The sequence below is a fragment of the Capsicum annuum genome, chromosome 3 (assembly GCF_002878395.1).
Source record: "Capsicum annuum cultivar UCD-10X-F1 chromosome 3, UCD10Xv1.1, whole genome shotgun sequence".
Classification (NCBI taxonomy): Eukaryota; Viridiplantae; Streptophyta; class Magnoliopsida; order Solanales; family Solanaceae; genus Capsicum; species Capsicum annuum.
In genome coordinates, this window is record NC_061113.1 from 249,085,162 (window position 1) to 249,103,443 (window position 18,282).

The following is an 18,282-nucleotide window of genomic DNA, read 5'->3' on the forward strand; positions in this document are numbered from 1 at the left end:
CTCCCAAGGCTGCATTACCTTATAGAATAAATCTGTTCATGCTTGTATTATGTAAGGCAATTATTTGACGCAGCGCTCACTACTAGGCCAATGTGATAGACAGTATTGACTTCCATTGCTCGTCATAGTACCACATTCACTGTTCATAGATTGTATTCTTGGAGTAAAGCGGAGTAGTTATTACTAGGCTTACTCCAGTTCATGAGTCATGACTCTCCTGAGAATGTTAAAATTTATTATATTATTGTTATTACATGTATGTTTACGTTTTAAATTTAACTTTAGTGATGCCTTTTTGAAAATGCCAGGATGAGAGCTAGAAAATTGAAATCCAAGTGTGTAGGAAAAGACACCAAACCAACGTTGATGAGTGTTACGTGAGTTATAGACAGTATAATTCCTAGAATATTCTGCATGGCTGCTCAGCATATTTTATTACCGAAGACTTTCGTTATCACACTATTTTTGGTGCTTTTTTTATAATTGGACAGAAGGTCGTCCAATATTTGGAAAAAGAGAAAAGTTTCTTCTTTTTAAAATTGGACAGAAGTACGAAGTTTATTTTTTAACTTATGTGGTTGTGTGAATTATCAAATATTTAATTGATTGTAACGCGGTTCAAATAAAGAGGGATTGATTCAATAACGCGGTTTAATTGAATTATCAAAGACCATACTTCTAAAGTCGCCATATTTCTCAAATAAAAAAAATACTAAAAACGTAAGTCTTAGATTAGGGGGCTCCAACATGGTTACCCCTGAATTCGTAATTTAAGATAATAGTTGAATTTATTTAAATGTTAAAAATACGTGTGTTATATAACAATAATATATATCTAGTGAAATTTCACAAGTGAGATATGAGAGGGTAGAGCGTACGGTGAAGGTAGAGAGATTGTTTCTAAAAGACTTGTAGATGCTAATCAATTCGATTAGTTTAATACACAGAAAATGTTGTCATCACTTTTTACTGCATAATTGCTCAATTTTGTAATAAGTAGTCAAAACTCTTGGTATTTACTAGTAATTTCCGACACATCACTTATTTATTCGTTAAATTATTTACATAGGGGACTCTGTTGAGCAAATGGTCACGTAAGGTCCGAAATACATACTCTACTACCAGATGCTCCAACTCAATAATGCTTGACCTCTGAGGTACTCAACTTGCTTTGGCTAATTCCTTTTACTTACTTCTCGTCTATGGCCAGCGGAAGAATTAATCTAGATAGCAACTCAATTAATCGTTTGAATAAAAAATACTATGTATAATCTTGGATAACTAATGTGGCTTTTACTTACTTCTCGTCTATGACCAACGGAAGAATTATAGCTATACCCTGTTTGGTATTACTTATTTCCCAAATTTGAGAGAAAAATACTTCTTTTAAAAAGAATGGTATTTCATAAACTTGCAAAAGTGCTTTTAAAAAAAATAACCAGAAGCAGAAAATTTATGCGCAGAAGCAGAAAATTATTTTTTTATGACAAAAATATCTCTATCACACACAAATATATATATATATATAATGTTTGATTTTTAAAAAATTATATTTTATATTTACGTCATAATTCTTTATGATTTATATATTACTATTGTTTTATTTTCACTTATTTTCTTTAAATAAATTTGAAAATATCATTGATGATGATGACTAAAGAATATATAAATTATTTTATTATTATTAATAATAACAATTGACAGATGAATCACGTTACAAGATTGTATTTTGATATCACATATAATTTTTTTTCTCGAATATTTAATTTTAAATAAATAATTCATGAAAAGTAACCTATTTGTTAAAATATAGTGTATATATATGTGTGTATGTGTCTATATATATATATATATGAATATGATGACTGCTTATTCATAGTAAATTTTAACACTGTAACAATATATTGAAAAAGACTTTAATTATTATGCTAATAAAGGCATCATCACAGATATCGAAGAAGCAGACCATCCTTTTGGTATACCTTCAGAAATACAAGACAAATGTTCTACAAGTATGGAGACATTGCCTAGTAAAATTAGGGGTGAAATTGTTGAGAATTTTTGTGATGTATGAAGGTCTAATTATTTTTGTCGTTAATTTTTTCATATATGGTGATTTAATTTATGAAATAACTTCTGTATTCATTTTTGTTTGATGCTTTAAGTAATATTTATATTATTTAAGTAATATATCACCATTTAATTTTTTAAATGTATTTATGTGTATAAATATTGATTGAAAATTTTAGAGTACATACTTTTTAATTAAATTAAAAAATAATATTTTAAAATATTATAATAGATATTTAAAATAATTTTTCTCTATAATTTGATTTTAGTAATCAAACTCTATTGATAGATGTCCTTTTTTGACCATTTGTCACAAAAAAAACACTTCTTGAAAAAAATTATCCCAACACCATTTGATTATCAAAAACACTTTTCGAATGAATTTACCAAACACAAACTGTTTTTTTTTTAAAGCACTTTGCTGAAAAGTCATTTTATAAAAGTGCTTCTCAAATAAGCAGTTTTATAACAACAATCTCAAACAGGTTCTTAATCTAGATAGTAGCTCGATTAATCATTTGAATAAAAAATATGTATGATCTTGAATAACTAGTGTTATGATCTTATTAATCTGATACTCGCCAAGCATTTTAATTAAAGGTATATTTAAAGAGTAGTTATTAATGACATTTTGAAATTTTGAAGTTGACTGTAATTATATTACATAAGTACTACTTAGGATATAAAGATTACTTCCTCTATTTTATTAATTAATTAATTTCTAATTTAAAGATTACTCCCTTTATTTTTTTTTATTTGCTCCCTTTTCCTTTTTAGAGTCAAAGGCTATAAACTTTGATCAATATTTTAAGATGTAATTTTTAGTCAAATTGAAAAAACAAAAAGTATAATTTATAGTAATTTTCATATAATTTTTGAATATCTAAATTTTAATTCTAAAAAAATTAAAATATTTAAATTTAATTTAACTTTGAAACTTAGTCAAATTAATATCGAAAAATGAAGGAAGCAACTAAAAAGGAATGAAGGGAGTAAGTAAAATATAATGAAGTGAGTATTGTTATATATAATCTTGAACAACTAATGAGTTACACACGCATATATATATATGTGTGTGTGTGTGTAAAATCTTATATGTATCAATTTGGTAAAGTAAGTTATAAATTCGATCGACTATGATGTAAAAACGTCTTCTTTAGAAAAAAAGAAAAATATTATCATTATAGAAGGTACATATAATTAAATCTATTGAAATGTGGTACTCTCTCCATTTTAAAAAAATGACATACTCTCTTTTCTAGTCCGTTTAAAAAAGAATGACTTCTTTTCTTTTTTGGTAATACTTTAATTTCAGTTTTTCACATGAGATGTTTAGGAATACAAGATTAAAAAATATTTTGATACATTTGACACAACTTTAATTTAAGGTCACAAAATTGAAAATTTTTCATTTCTTAAACTTTGTGCCAAATTAAAATAGGTCAATTCTTTTTTAAACGAAGGGATATGTTATAAGTGAATGTTTGTAATAAGAAATGGATACGAATTTGAAAATGACAAACTCTTCTAATCTAGTTTATTTAAATCGATGTAGCTTCTCTGAGTAGCACCGTTGAATTCCTTGTTTCATGTAATACGAACATAACATTGAATACATAAACTATTTTTCCTACTTCATTTCGTCGAGTTATCCAAGTAATGACACCAAACAATACTCACTCCGTTATGTATTACTTACTTCTTCCATTTTTTTTTTTATTTGCTCCCTTCATTTTTCGTGATTAATTTAATTAAGTTTCAAAATTAAATTAAATTTAATTAATTTAATTTTTTACAATTAAAATTTAGGTATTCAAAATTTATATGAAAAATACTATAAATTGTAATTTTTTTTTTCAATTTGATTAAGAATTACATCTTAAAATATTTATCAAAATTTGTATTCTTTGAATGTAAAAAAGAAAAGAGAGTAAATTAAAAAAAAATAAAGAAAGTAATCTTTATATTAGAAATAAAATATTTATTAAAATTGAGGGAGTAATCTTTATATATTAAGGGTGCGTTTGGTATGATGGAAAATGTTTTCCTATTGGGAAAAAGGCACGAATATGCCACTGAACTATCAGAAATGACTCATTTATGCCATTCGTTTAAAATTGGGCTCATTTATGCCACCGCCGTTACAAAACTGACTCATCCATGCCATTACTTTTAACATCCAATTTTTAGAAAACAGCTTTGCCACGTGGCAGCATATTAGAGGTCCACGTCATTTTTAAAAAAAAAAATTATAGTTTTTTTTTATAATTTTTTATTTAATTTTTTCTAATTTTACTTGTCATTTTTAACATATCAAAAAAAGACAACTTCTTTTCCTATTTTACTCTTAACATTAATTACTTTTTTTTTCAAATTAATTTTAAGCTAAAATATAAACATCATTTAATATAGGTACTATATATAGTAAAATAGTCATGTTATAAATTGTTATGCTTAATAAGTGTGTTAACTCAAAATGTCACAAGTAAAACCAAACGAAGAGAATATTATGAGTTCAGGATGTTGCTTGATGTTAGAGTGGAGAATTTTCTAAGCTTTATAAAGAGTTCAGAAATCTCATTCCTTACTGAGGTGAGTGGGGCGTACACATTTCAAGGATCGAGGTAATTTCACACTTCCACTCCCTTTCAATTCATTCTTGAGGGGGCTGTATCTGTGTGTCTAACTTTGATATCATGTCTAATTAGATTCTGAATTCTAAAACTAACTTATACTCCAAAAGCAAGCTTGTTCAAGGAAAACGTAATGACCAAGCCTTATAAAGAGTTCAAAGATCCCATCTCTTATTTGTGTGATTTTTTTTTCCATTCATCACACAATTCACCGATTATATGAGTCGCTGGATTTTAAATTTTAAATTAATAAATTTCTTAATTAACACATATATAAGCTTTGAGCCATAGCTATTAAGTTCAGTCAATTTTTATTTTTTTTGACGCATCCGTCCTAATGGTGCCCCGTCATTGAAAGGGGTGAAGAGGAATATAAGAACACTTTCTTTACCAAAACAATATCAACTTTAAGTTACATTTTAAGTGGGAATTAAAAGTACAAGAGTTAAATTAGTTTTAATTTTTTTTTATGTGAATTCAAATATAATTTTTTCATCTTTAAAAAAATTAATTTACATGTTTAAAACATACTTGAGAATTGTTGTAATTACAATAGTTCATAGTTGTAATTGCTGAATAATTATGGAGAGAATTGTAAATTGAACATATATGATACATTATTGACTGTACAATACAACAAGCAACTCTATCCCAAGCTATTAACATATTTTTTCTATTTTTGATCAAAGATTTCAGGTTTGAATATTTTGGGTTCATGTATAAATAAATCCTAGAAGATTGATCAAATATATATATATATATATATATATATATATATATATATATATAATTATGAACATTAGTTATATCCAAAATTTATTATTCGTTATTTGATAAATAAAAGCATAGAAATATGTAATCTTTAAACTTCGTAACCAACATCATTTTTTGAAAAAATTAAATAAAAAATTCTAAAAAAAAAGTATAAAAAAATTTATAATTTATTTATTTATTTTTTATTTTAAAATGACGTGAACCTCTAATATGCTGTCATGTGGCAAAACTGTTTTCTAAAAATTGGATGTTAAAAGTAATGACATGGATGAGCTAGTTTTGTAACGGCGATGGCATAAATGAGCCCAATTTTTAACGGATGACATAAATGAGCTAGCCTTTTCCCTTTCCTATTTTCTATTGTTTGGTTGTAGTAAAATATTGGAAAAACATTTTTCAAGATAACTCATTTTCCTTTATTTGAGGAAAAAATGACTTCCCGGAACAAGGAAAGTCATATTTCGAAAAAATGACAAATGTGACTTATGCCCACCCCCACCCCTCTTCTCCACCCCGACAATACTCATATTCACATGACTAAAAAAATTCACATTTCTCAAAAATTTACATTACTCAGAAATATTTTCACTGTGCTTGCTTCAATTTTTCATTGTTTGAAATAAAAAATAGTGAAACCCGAATTTTTTCCATTTTCAATGTTCGTTGAATGTATTGTTATTTTCATATGCATAGAGGAAGACTTACCTATGTTACTTTTGCTAATTGGATATTTATTTTGTCATCGATGTAACTTGTTTTACGAGGTTGAATAAGCTTGTCGTTCCATTATATTTCTATTGATCGTAGTATCTGGAGATTGTCCTGACAAAATATTGAAAAGTGTCTCCTATATTTGCTAATTAATAGTTGCTTAAATTTAGTGATTGTGATATTTTAGTATTCGATATTGATATTATTTGTTATGCTTAAATTAGTTCTTACAAATTATTGAGTTGCTAGAGGCACTGATATACTAGTTAACAGTTACTAGTATTTTCTAAAAAATATTTTTTCACTCAACAATCAAACACTAGAATATATTTTTTTTAAAAATATTTTCTACTCACCAACCAAACACCATAAAATTTTTTTCGAAAAATATTTTTCACTCACCAATTAAACATGAGAAAATAAGTAGAAAATATTTTTCAGAAAAATATTTTCTATCATACCAAACACACCCTAAGTATTACTCCCTCTGTTTAAAAATAGTTGGCCCTTATTAACTTGACACTCTCTTCAACAAAATAATGATGCTTTAAAAATATAAATTCCAGTATATATATTTTGTTTAGTTATTTAATGATAAGAGTAATATTGGAAGAACATAATAAATATTTTTAATTTATTAAAAAAATAATTAAATTAAAATAAACATTTTTTTTAAAAAAGGTCAATTAAAATGCAAAGGAGGGAGTAGTTATATAAAATAATTAGAGTCAAACTTAAAATTTCAAAATGTCAGTAATAACTATTCTTTGGGAGTATGAGATTAATAAAATCCAAGTAATATGAAAAGGTGGGATTAACAAAATCTGCATTTTCTCCACATGCCAAAGAAAGACTGAAAAGTTGCTGATGAGTGTGGACACAACTTTCCAGACTTCGCCCTTCACGCTGTTTACCCCTCCCCCGTCCTTTTGTTCGTTAGTGGAGTACTTACACTACATATAGAGAGAGTAACAGAGCCACTACTCTCTCCACACACACACACACACAAAAAACACCTTCATCGCCGATACATACCTCATTTTCATTCCGATTCCGACTCCGACTCCGACTCCGACTCCGACGTCGCAAGTAAGTCTTCCTTTTCGCTTTCTCTTTGTAATTCTGTTGGAGATAATATATATATATATATATATATATATATATATATATATAGATGTATAGTAGAGTGCCTTATTATTGTAGTATTATTACTACTTGTTGTTTAGGTGCATGAGATGTGTGCGTATGAGTGAATTGCTATAAACAACAGTGATGGTGCACAAGAAGCGGACTCACGCTCCTCGTCCAAAGCACTCGGCTGTTCACGAAAATGCTGCAATTCCGTTGCTTGAATCGGACCAAAGCCTAGTTTCGGTGCAGAAGAGTAAAAAGGACGCTACGGCGGTGGTTGGAGGTGAGAAGAATGTTGTATCGCCGTCGTTAGCTTCGATAAAGCTTGAATGTGAGCGTGCCCTGACAGCCTTGCGTCGGGGGAACCATACGAAAGCCTTGAGGTTGATTAAGGAACTGTGTAGTAAGCATGAGAGCTCGCCTCATGCAGCGCTTATTCATCGTGTTCAGGGTAGTGTTTATGTGAAAGTGGCTTTATTGATTGATGATCCCAATACTAAACGTAGACATTTTAACAATGCAATTGAGAGTGCTAGGAGGGCGGTGTCACTGTGTCCAAATTCCATTGAGTTTGCACAATTCTATGCTAATTTGTTGTATGAGGCTGCAAATGAAGCGAAGGAATATGAGGAAGTTGTGCAGGAATGTGAAAGGGCGTTGGCCATTGAGAATCCCATAGATCCTGCGAAACAAAGCTTACTGGAGGAAAGTCAACAGAAGGATGAGACTCCTCGTGCTCGGATTGACCATGTACGGAGTGATCTCCGGAGTTTAATTCAGAAGTCGAACATTGCAACCATTTCTACTTGGGTGAAGAATATAGGCAGTGGTGAGGAAACAATCAGGTTAATCCCCATTAGGAGGCGTCCGGAGGACCCAATGGATCAAGCAAGGAGGTCAAATCAGATTAAAAAGGCAAACAAGACGCCTGAAGAGAGGAGGAAGGAGATTGAGGTCCGAGTGGCTGCTGCAAGGCTGTTGCAACAGAAGTCTGAAACTGTCAAGATGCACAATGATGGAGAAAAAGCTCTGGATCTTACAGAGGAATCAATGCAGAGAATTGGTGAGAGGAGGAAGAGCGGAAATGCTAGGAAAAATCCGTCTGCCACAGAGAGAAGGGATCGGGTCCAGTCATATTGGAACTCCTTGACTTTGGTTAGGAAGAAAGAGTTGCTTAGAATTGCAATTTCAGATCTCAAGGCTCATTTTAGTGCATCAAAAGACAGATTGGCTATTGAAGTGCTATCTGAGGCTCTATCATTTGCTGAAACCAGTAAAGATTGGATGTTTTGGACGTGTTGTCGCTGCAATAAAAAATTTATTGACTCTGTATCGCACAACTATCATGCTGAGCATGAACATATTGGAACTTTGCGGCCTAAATTGCAGTCCGTTTTGCCTCAGACTGTGGAGAATGAGTGGGTGGAGATGCTTTTGAACTGTTCTTGGGAACCCTTAGATGTTAGTGCGACTGTAGATATGCTTGATAAACTATCAGGATCTCAAAGACAGGGTCCTCGTGATGAAAAACACTCAGGATATAACACAGAAGAGTGTTTTCTTGATGAAAAGCACCCACGAGATAACACTGATGAAAGGTACCCACGAGATAACACAGATGAATGTTTTGTTGATGAAAAGCACCCAAGAGGTACAGAAGAGTGTTTTCTTGATGAAAAACACCCAAGAGATAACACAGAAAAGTGTTTTGTTGATGAAAAGCACCCAGGAGATACAGAAGAGTGTTTTCTTGATGAAAAGCACCCAAGAGATAACACAGAAGAGTCTAAATATGGCTGTTCTGAGGTTTTCTGCAGTGAAGACAATGGGGATTCGACACCTAGAAAGAAGAAATTCGGCGATATACCAAACCCTGACATGGTTGAAAGCAGATTATGTGATAAGATCTCAGACATTGAGTTGATGGATTGTGATGAGAATTATGATACTAAGAATTGTTTCCTTCCTGACAAGTGGCCTCTATCTGATGATCCCCACCGAGCAAAGCTTCTTGAAAAAATTTCTTCTGTATTCCAGAAGCTTATTAAAAGTAAATGTCTTGCTTCAAGTCAGCTCAGCAAGGTTGTTCATTTTGCAGCGGAAGAGCTTCAGGGTCTTGCTTTTGGCTCCCAACTTTCTAGCTTCAATGTTGATCAAATTCCCTTATGCATATGCTTTCTAGGTGCCGAGCAATTAAAAGAAGTGCTAAAGTTTTTGCAAGAGCTTTTGCATTGTTGTGGCTTAGGTAGGTATTCTGAGAAAATTAGCGCCCGAGATGGAGCAAGCAATTCTAGTCAAGGATTTGACGACCTGGAGAAATTAGTTTTCAGTGAAGATGGTTCATGTTTATTGTTTGATCAGCGTTTCCTGCCATGCAGATTTACTCGCAGCTCATGTCCAGATATAGTTTCTATTGACAGAACTGCACATGTTTTGTCTAGTAATCAAAACCAGAATGGAGCTGAACTTGATCCAGAGGCCTTGTTGTCCTGGATATTCGAAGGTCCATCAAGTGCAGAACAATTGGTATCCTGGACATGTGCAAGAGAAGAGAAAGCACAACGAGGTATAGAAATTCTCCGTTTTCTTGAGAAGGAGTTGAATGACCTGCAATGTTTATGTGAGAGAAAATATGAACATTTAAGTTACGAGGAAGCACTGCAGGTAGTAGAAGATATTTTTTTAGAAGAGGGTAAGAGAAGAGATCAGGCAACCGAATTTGTCCTACAAAGTTATGATTCTGTCTTGCGGAAGCGGCGAGAAGAGCTCATAGAAAGTGATAATGATGTTACAATTTTCGGCTATAGGTCTGAGTTGAATGCTATATCAAATGTTCTGAAGGAAGCAGAATCTCTCAATGTCAATCGGTTTGGTCTTGAGGAAAGTAACAGTGGTGGAACATCTCAACTAGGTGACATTGAATCTGGTGAAGAGGATGAATGGAAACTGAAAGACTACATTCATCAAGTGGACTCTTGTGTGGAAGTTGCACTACAGAGACAGAAAGAATGTGTCTCCATTGAGGTTGGTGCATCAGCTATGCTTTAGTGCTGATTATTATTGTCATTATTATTTTACAGTTTTACTATAACTGTTTTCTTCTCTACAATCTCTTCACTTCAGCTGTGCAAAATAGATGCTCGAATCATGGGAGTGGTTGCTAGGATGCAGCAGCTAAAAGTAAAGCTTGGGCATGCATGTGCCCAGGATTATCGGAGTATTTTAGTGACTCTGTTGAAATCATATATGCGGGTGCGTACTTAGCATCTACTCTTGTGATAGTTCAATTATTGCTTCTGGGATGCTATTCTCTCTTCCTTCCTTCTACCGTTTACCTCTGTTTTACTATTCTTTTATGATGATTGTCTTTTCTTTCTTCAGACACATCTGGAGGATCTGGCTACGAAGGATGCTACCGAAAAATCTGATGCTGCTAGTGAAGCTTTTTTGGCTGAACTTGCTCGTGATTCAAAGAATAGTTCTGGTGGAGGCAATGGTTGTTCTAAGCATACACATGAAAAAGTTAAAGATAAGAAAAAAAACAGAGAGTATCGGAAAACCAAGGGTTCAAAGGTAAGATTTTTTTTTTCTGATGCAATTGTTAGTATGTATGAGTTGGGAGGTAATCAGTTTACTCTTACTTGCAGCCTACTAGTGGCAACGAACTGCATTTGCTTCGCTATCAGACTATGGAAGATATGTACGTCTTTCCCCAAAGAAATGCTTTCTCCATAAGCTTTAAACTCCATGTTATGTATAAGTCATGATTACCGTTAATATCCGCAAATGTGTTTGTTGTTGTAGCTCATTTGCAGTTACTTGTGATGGAGAGAATCAAGGTGATGAAACGGTTGGAAATGGTGATTCCTTTAATGAACAGGACAAGGAGTATAGACGTAGGATTGAACTCGAATCTGAGGAAAGAAAGCTTGAAGAAACTTTGGAATTTCAAAGACGAATGGAGAATGAGGCCAAACTGAAGCATCTGGCCGAGCAAACTAAGAGAACTGCAAAAACATGTCCACAGAGTGTTGATGCAGTTATGAAGTCTGATACTTGCTCAAAGTACCGTGATAATGGTCAATTAATCAATGGGCAATTGAAGAGCAGTAAGGTCAGTACTCTTATGCTTGGATTCTCATATTTCGGTGAGAGTTTTTCCATTCTGTTCTACATTCTGTAAAAGGGAAGTCATTAAATGTTGATGGTGTTACTTTTGAATGATATGCTTCTCTAAATTTTACTCCGAATTAGTCATCAATTCTAGACATGTCTCATGCAAATTTTCAATTGCTTAATGTAGAGGAAAGAATTTCCGGACAGTTTAGGAAGTCTTCCAAAAATCAGTACTGAAGAAATGTCACAAAGAACTGGTATGGGCTTTGTTTCTATTTGAGGAGAATTTTTGCTAGTTAACTAAACCACTTGGAAATACAGTGCCACAGTAACTGTCTCACCTGATATTTAATCTACCGTTGCTCGTATTCATGATTGTCAAATGAAGTAACGCCAGAGGACAGTACTCTGGTATCTACTCAATACACTGGAAGGAGAGGCAGACGCCAGAATGATTCTAAGCTTATTGATGGGAATTTTCAGTCTGCTTCTGAAGAAAAGGAAAATACTGAAGTTGGTGAACCTATTGCTCTGCGATCTTCACATGGTGAGTTGCAAATGTTTGGTTAACTATTCTGTAGTGCCTTGATGTCCTGGCCTTGAAGACATACCTGCTTTTTGTAATTTATATTCTTTTGCCTTGCTTTATCATGTATACTCTAGTTGTTTACGAAATTTCCATGTGAATGTTTGGCTCACCTACGAAGAAGCTGGTGGATTTTTAACAGGCAATAAATCCAAGTTAGTAGTAGTGTCTTCTCTATAAGGCAACCAGATCCAAGCCCTGAGGAGGGAGGAACCAAGTGATAAAAGATGAAATACACATTATATTTCAGGAGCATGGTTGTTTTAATTTAGTTGGAGTAATTGGCTAGATATTGACAGTTGTATGGATATCTAAAACTGGCACTTGCTAGTTGATCTGAAGAGCTCTAAGCTAAGTGTTGCTTTCATTTTGATAACTGTATATTTGTATTTATATCTTTCAGACAACCAAATTACCACCAATTTAGTCCTCGATGAACCTTGTCATCACAGTGAAGTTTTGATATTACTTAGTTATATATTCAAGTTGGCATGTTTATATATCTAAACAGTGGACAAAGTTTGATCCAATTGTATCTGCTGATGGCAAAAGAAAATTGTGGAGTTAAAAGCCAATTTGGAGCCATTAGAGATTATCTCCCATCTCTTTTTACATTCTCCACCTTTACCCAAGAATGAAAAGCCAAGCTGCTGCACAACATTAGCTGCTTTTCCTTCTCGTTGTAGTTCTGTTATTTCCTCATTTTATGTTATTTTGTGGATTCTGATTATAAGCAATCAGCTATGATGCCTTCTTTGAGCTGATCTACCTTTGATTTCAATACTAGGAGTTAATGGTCCAGCAGATAGTGGAACAAAGACACTGAAACAGCTACATGTGGAGAATCATGATGAAGAAAGGTTCCAAGCTGACCTTAAGAAGGCCGTTCAGCAAAGCCTTGGTAAGCACATTTATCTTTCTTTTCCAGTCACTGACTCTCCTAAAGTGGTTTGATGCTTATTATTTTGGGGTGTTATGCATATTGCTTATCACTGCTGTAAAAGTAATCAGAACATTTGCCCGATGTACCTTATATATTTCATTATTAGTCTGTAAAATCTTCTTGAAATATTAATAAAAAGTGTAAATCGTCCAAAAATGTAATGGTTTTTGGTAGAGAAAATGAGCTATAGGCGAAGAATTGTTCGTTTATATTTCCTTCACTTGGCTTGAGAACTTAAACAACCTCAACACGTGCCTCTCTTACTAGCCGAGATTTCATTCAAACTTATTGAAGCTGTTTCTCTGTCATTTGCTTTGGAGGCAGGACAAGTATAGAGAAGTAATTTCATTGTTCCTTCACTTCTTCAAGTGTTCTTCTCTCATCCTCATTTTTTTCCATAATGCCAGACACATTTCATGCCCATAAGAAGTTGCCCTTGCTGCCTAGTTCAGGGAATGGACAAAGAGTGTTTCCCAAGGCTGGGACGTTGGGCAATGCAAATAGTATTGGAGATGTAAATAAAGTGGATGTATATGGCACTGGGCTAAAGAATGAAGTTGGGGAATATAATTGCTTTCTTAATGTCATCATACAGGTTTGTGTACACTAGGACTTTTATCTTTTTTTCCAATCATAGGAGTGAGTTCCCTTGTATTGCACCTCCTATTGTATTTCATATGGAGCATGCTCTGAGATATCTCCTCTTGTGTTTCTGTAGTCGTTGTGGCATCTAGGTAGATTTCGTGATGAATTCCTGAGAACATCATCCGAACATGTTCATGTTGGTGATCCATGCGTGACATGTGCTTTGTACGACATATTTACTGCTTTGAACACTGCTTCAACTGAAGCATGCAGTAAGACGGTTGCCCCTACTTCTTTGAGAATTGCCCTCAGCAACCTGTATCCTGACAGTAGTTTTTTCCAGGAGGTAAATCCGAAATTGTAGCAACCGCCCCTGTATTTTAGTAGGCGTCTGTCTGCTTAAAATAACTGGCTTAAATCTTATTTAACATGGTATTGATCTACAGGGTCAGATGAATGATGCATCTGAAGTGCTAGGTGTAATATTTGATTGTCTACATCAGTCGTTTACATCAGCTTCAGGTGTTTCTGATACTGAATCTGCAGATAGTAGCTGCATGGGTACGTGGGATTGTTCAAATGGTGCTTGTATTGTACATTCTCTTTTCGGGATGGATATTTTTGAACAAATGAACTGCTACAATTGCGGATTGGAGTCCAGACATCTGAAGTATACATCTTTCTTTCACAATATTAATGCCAGTGCCCTCCGTACGATGAAGGCATGTTCTTCAAGGCAATTATATGATGATACTTTAATCATAGTAATCTTATGAGGTCCATCCATAAAGTATTTGGGCAATTAGTAATTTACTTTCTCTTATTTAAGTTCCATGTCCTCTTCATGCAGGTTATGAGTCCAGAAAGTTCCTTTGATGCGCTTCTGAATCTTGTTGAGATGAACTATCAGTTATCTTGTTATTCTGAGGTTGATGAATGCAGGAAGCTTAACTGCATCCATCATATCCTCTCTACTCCACCTCATGTGTTTACCACAGGTATCAACGGTCTTCTGATTTTCCGTCCTTTCTGCCGCGGGTGATCTATATCTCAAGAAAATAGTCACATGGTCCTCAGCTTCTCTTTTAATTTATTTTCCTGCAGTCTTAGGTTGGCAAAATACTTGTGAGAGTGTAGGTGACATAACAGCAACATTATCAGCTCTATCCACTGAGGTGGACATAAGTGTACTTTATCATGGTCTAGCTCCTAAAAACAAACATTGCTTAATTTCAATGGTAAACCTCTTTATATTCTTTTTCATTGTTTTCTGGGAAAACAAACCTTTGAATTACATGCTGAGAGTATCCAGTGCCAATTCATCGCATCACTAGTTTTTTCATTATTGTTGCTTGTGAGAAACCATCTTAAGTTTGATACAATCATTGGTGGTTCAAATCCCATTGTTCTTTTTATGATGATGGTGTCTAGGCTAGCTGGTGTGCCCCTCGACTATTTTACCTACCGCCTTCGATCAGCACTGGTATCGGGTAACTCTGCCTACCAAGACTTAGGTAGATGGAAAGACATCACTTGGCATTTTTTGGTCCGTTTTAGTAGGTAGCAGTACTTTGTCTTGCTATCCCTTCATAGTAGTAGTCGTAGTATTGCTCTTACAGTTTCTTGTCCTTCAATTTCTGTTACTACCTGTAGTTTCTTGTACCACGATCATCAGATTGTTTTGTTGTAGTTTCTATTTTGTTGCTATCGGTTGTTTTAGTTATTATCTGCTGTTTCTTGTCCTTCCATTACTCCTTTTTGAGACTGCTTTGAACTATTTTTTCTTCTTGTTGTTCTTCGTTTTTGTGTTAGGTTTTTGAACCCTGTTCTCCAATGTTCTCACCCATTTTATTGACCACCAAACCACTCCCTTGGGTTGAGTGTTGATGAAGGTTCAAGTCTGATCTTGGATTTATCCCAAAAGTGGCTTAATTTATTGCATAATATTTATTCAGGTTTGCTATTATGGGCAGCATTATCACTGTTTTGCCTACAGTTGTGATCATGGGAAGTGGGTCATGTATGATGACAAAACTGTGAAGGTAAAAGTTTATTTTTTGCTTCTACCCGTTTGTCTTGTTATTATCCTAAGTTTTTGTAAATTTACGGATATTTGATATTCAGGTAATTGGTGACTGGGATGATGTTCTTGTTACGTGTGAAAGAGGGCATTTGCAGCCACAGGTCCTTTTCTTTGAAGCTGTAAAGTAGTTTGATTCAGAAAAGATGGTAAATCTTTTTTATATCTGAAGTTTCAATTGAAGTTTTAACTTATAAAACATGCCTGCCATATATGCACCAAAGAGGTGATTAGCATGTTTTTCCATTTTGCAGCAAACACATTGATCTGACCTGCATGTTCTGGACTGACTGAGCAAAGAGGTCGCAAATTCATACTCTGGAAAATATAGTTGTACAAACCCAAGTTGTAGTATACAAACAAGTTTTGTCGTGATGGAGAAAAATAGGAGTCACCGACGTGTGGAAAAATTTCATAGAGATCTGTCTCATGATTGGTGGACATCATGTAATACAAAAGCAAGTGTAGGCTTGTGACATCCTTGATACCTGGATACCGTATGGCAGAAGCAAGTTTTTGCATATGCTAGTTCTCTAAAATTTTTGGACCCTTACAATGAGGTGGCAAGCTTGAGTATAGTGAAACATTTGCTACCATTTGCCTACAAAGTGCCTTGTATATGATATTGCTTCTGTACGTAGGGAATTTGCATCTTTTGTCCATTTTTAATGTAAGGAAGCTGTGTATATTGTCTTAGTTTTCCAGTGATGCAGTGTATTGTAAGTCTACCCCCCTCCCCCCACAAAACCTCCTTTGTGGGGAGTAAATTTTGAGTGCTGTAGAATTATGGGTAGTTTGTCAAGGTAGAAAACATCTTGCTGAATGCTGATACCTAGCCTCCTAGTTCCACCCCACCCCACCCCACAACTGTTGTACCTCGGGATTCCTTTTTTTCATTTCACTGAAGTGCTGAAAATCACAGTTTCCAAACCTTCTGCACTTACCCCCAACTGCTTACTGCATCTTATACAACTAAATTCTTGTGGGCTGATAGATGTTTCCTTCTCCACCCTTTGAGCTTGTGGCCGGCCTACTGTCATCATCCTGGTTTCCTGACAATTCAGATTTGTGTCATCAACTTTCTCTGACTCCACCTTCCATCAGTGTAGGTGTTAAGTGTGTTGAAAGCAGTTTAATTGAATCCCCTTCATCCGAAAATTAAACCATAGGGTAAAGAAATTCTCTGTGTCTAGGGGTATTATAGGATATCCTCCTTGATTGCTCACTCACTATGCAGGTTTGCTTCTTCTCTTTTACAGGTTTTCTATTTTCACTATTTAGCATGCCTAACTCCTTGTATTATACTGTATGTTCATGTGGAAAGTTGTCAGGTGGGCACTTTATACAAAACATTGATTATAGATTGGACTGGTTTTATGTCCAAACTAAAGCGTTTAGGTGACACGAGTGTTTAAGAACAGTTTGTTTACGTTGTGTATTGTTTTGATATCTTAACAAGGGAGGTTTATGGAGAACTTTGAGTCTCATTACTACCAAAAGATGTTCTAAAATTTTTTGGGAGATGATTTCTTAAATTAATTTTGAATAGACAGTTTGTTGCATTAAAATCTTTTCTAAATTACTTGCGTTTATGGCCTCTATCTTGAGTCTTTTTTTCTCCTTTATTTTAGTCTTTTTCAACGTATGTCAAAGGGCTGATCTGTTTATATTCCTCATTTTTGAAGGATTAAGACAAATACGTAGTACATTAGAATGGTTCTATTGAAAGCTTACACGTATTTGTACTCTTCGGTCATCTAGTTTACCAAAATGATTGAAGTCTATACGACCACAATGCCAATAAAGTGCATACAACATATAAACGTTATTTGGTCAAACTCTGAATTTTGTACACATATATTATCACAACGTGTTTTCACTCATTATACGTTTTGAGTGTATATTTGGAACACGAAATACTTTATATTGCTGCATACAAATTTTAATTTTACACGCATAGTAAACTTGTAACAACGTTTTAATAAAAAATGTTTGTCAATAGGGCTGCCCCCTCCATTTCATTTTACATCACACTTTCTTAAAAAAACTTTAATTAGAAATGTATTTTACTTAATTAACTTTATTAATGATGCTTTGAAATCTTAAAATGTGATTAGTTTTTTTATGTAGTTATTTAATACTTAAGGTATAAAGGAAAAAATATAACAAATACTTCTTGATTTCATGAATTGTACAAGTAATTGAAATAACTATATTTAGTATAGGGGTCAAATAGAATGGAATAAAAGGGGTACATCAGATCAATTTAATGCTATAACTAATTGATTTATCGTGCTAAACATATTTATCAATTTCATCATGCTTAAGTGACAGAAATATATGTAAAATTATAAATGCATATCATGGTCCTTTTCTTCAACGAAACGCAAATATTTATAAACTTTTACCCATATGGTCATTACAATTTTTTTTCAAGATTGGTTTTACTTTTACGACATAAGGGAAAGGGTGTAAAGTTCATTGAAATTCTTGGAATAGGTCAATTTTAGCCAAAAATAACCGTGAACTTTTTAAAATAGTTCAATTGGCGGGCATATTTTAGGTAGTTGACTAAAGACGAGGACATTTTTGAACAAAAATATTGCAACAAAGGTATTGTTGAACTAATTATCTATGCTTTAAAGTTGTTTCA

At 33.5% G+C, this 18,282-nt stretch overlaps 1 protein-coding gene across 2 annotated transcripts; it reads left to right on the forward strand.

The window, feature by feature from the left end:
• Positions 1–7,006: 7,006 nt before the first annotated feature.
• Positions 7,007–16,325, forward strand: LOC107862487. Of its 2 annotated transcripts, XM_016708086.2 has the most exons (17): positions 7,008–7,277; positions 7,415–10,343; positions 10,443–10,571; positions 10,701–10,892; positions 10,967–11,019; positions 11,124–11,433; positions 11,623–11,692; positions 11,824–11,982; positions 12,809–12,922; positions 13,372–13,559; positions 13,683–13,895; positions 13,996–14,271; positions 14,400–14,547; positions 14,654–14,787; positions 15,505–15,591; positions 15,674–15,778; positions 15,884–16,325. In XM_016708086.2, exons 2-16 carry the CDS (start codon positions 7,461–7,463, stop codon positions 15,758–15,760), a joined length of 5,043 nt encoding a protein of 1,680 aa, XP_016563572.1. In that variant the 5' UTR covers positions 7,008–7,277; positions 7,415–7,460; the 3' UTR covers positions 15,761–15,778; positions 15,884–16,325. The 2 variants fall into 2 exon arrangements, with proteins under 2 accessions (XP_016563573.1, XP_016563572.1); XM_016708087.2 differs by lacking the exons at positions 14,654–14,787; positions 15,884–16,325 and having other exon boundaries at positions 7,007–7,277.
• The last annotated feature ends 1,957 nt before the right edge of the window (positions 16,326–18,282 follow it).

Excerpts from the sequence above, each read along its gene's own strand:
- LOC107862487 (XM_016708086.2), top strand. The coding sequence starts at position 7,461 with ATGGTGCACAAGAAGCGGACTCACGCTCCTCGTCCAAAGCACTCGGCT. Across the intron at positions 13,560-13,682 it reads TTCTTAATGTCATCATACAG|TCGTTGTGGCATCTAGGTAG; the intron begins GTTTGTGTACAC and ends GTGTTTCTGTAG. Across the intron at positions 13,896-13,995 it reads ACAGTAGTTTTTTCCAGGAG|GGTCAGATGAATGATGCATC; the intron begins GTAAATCCGAAA and ends ATTGATCTACAG.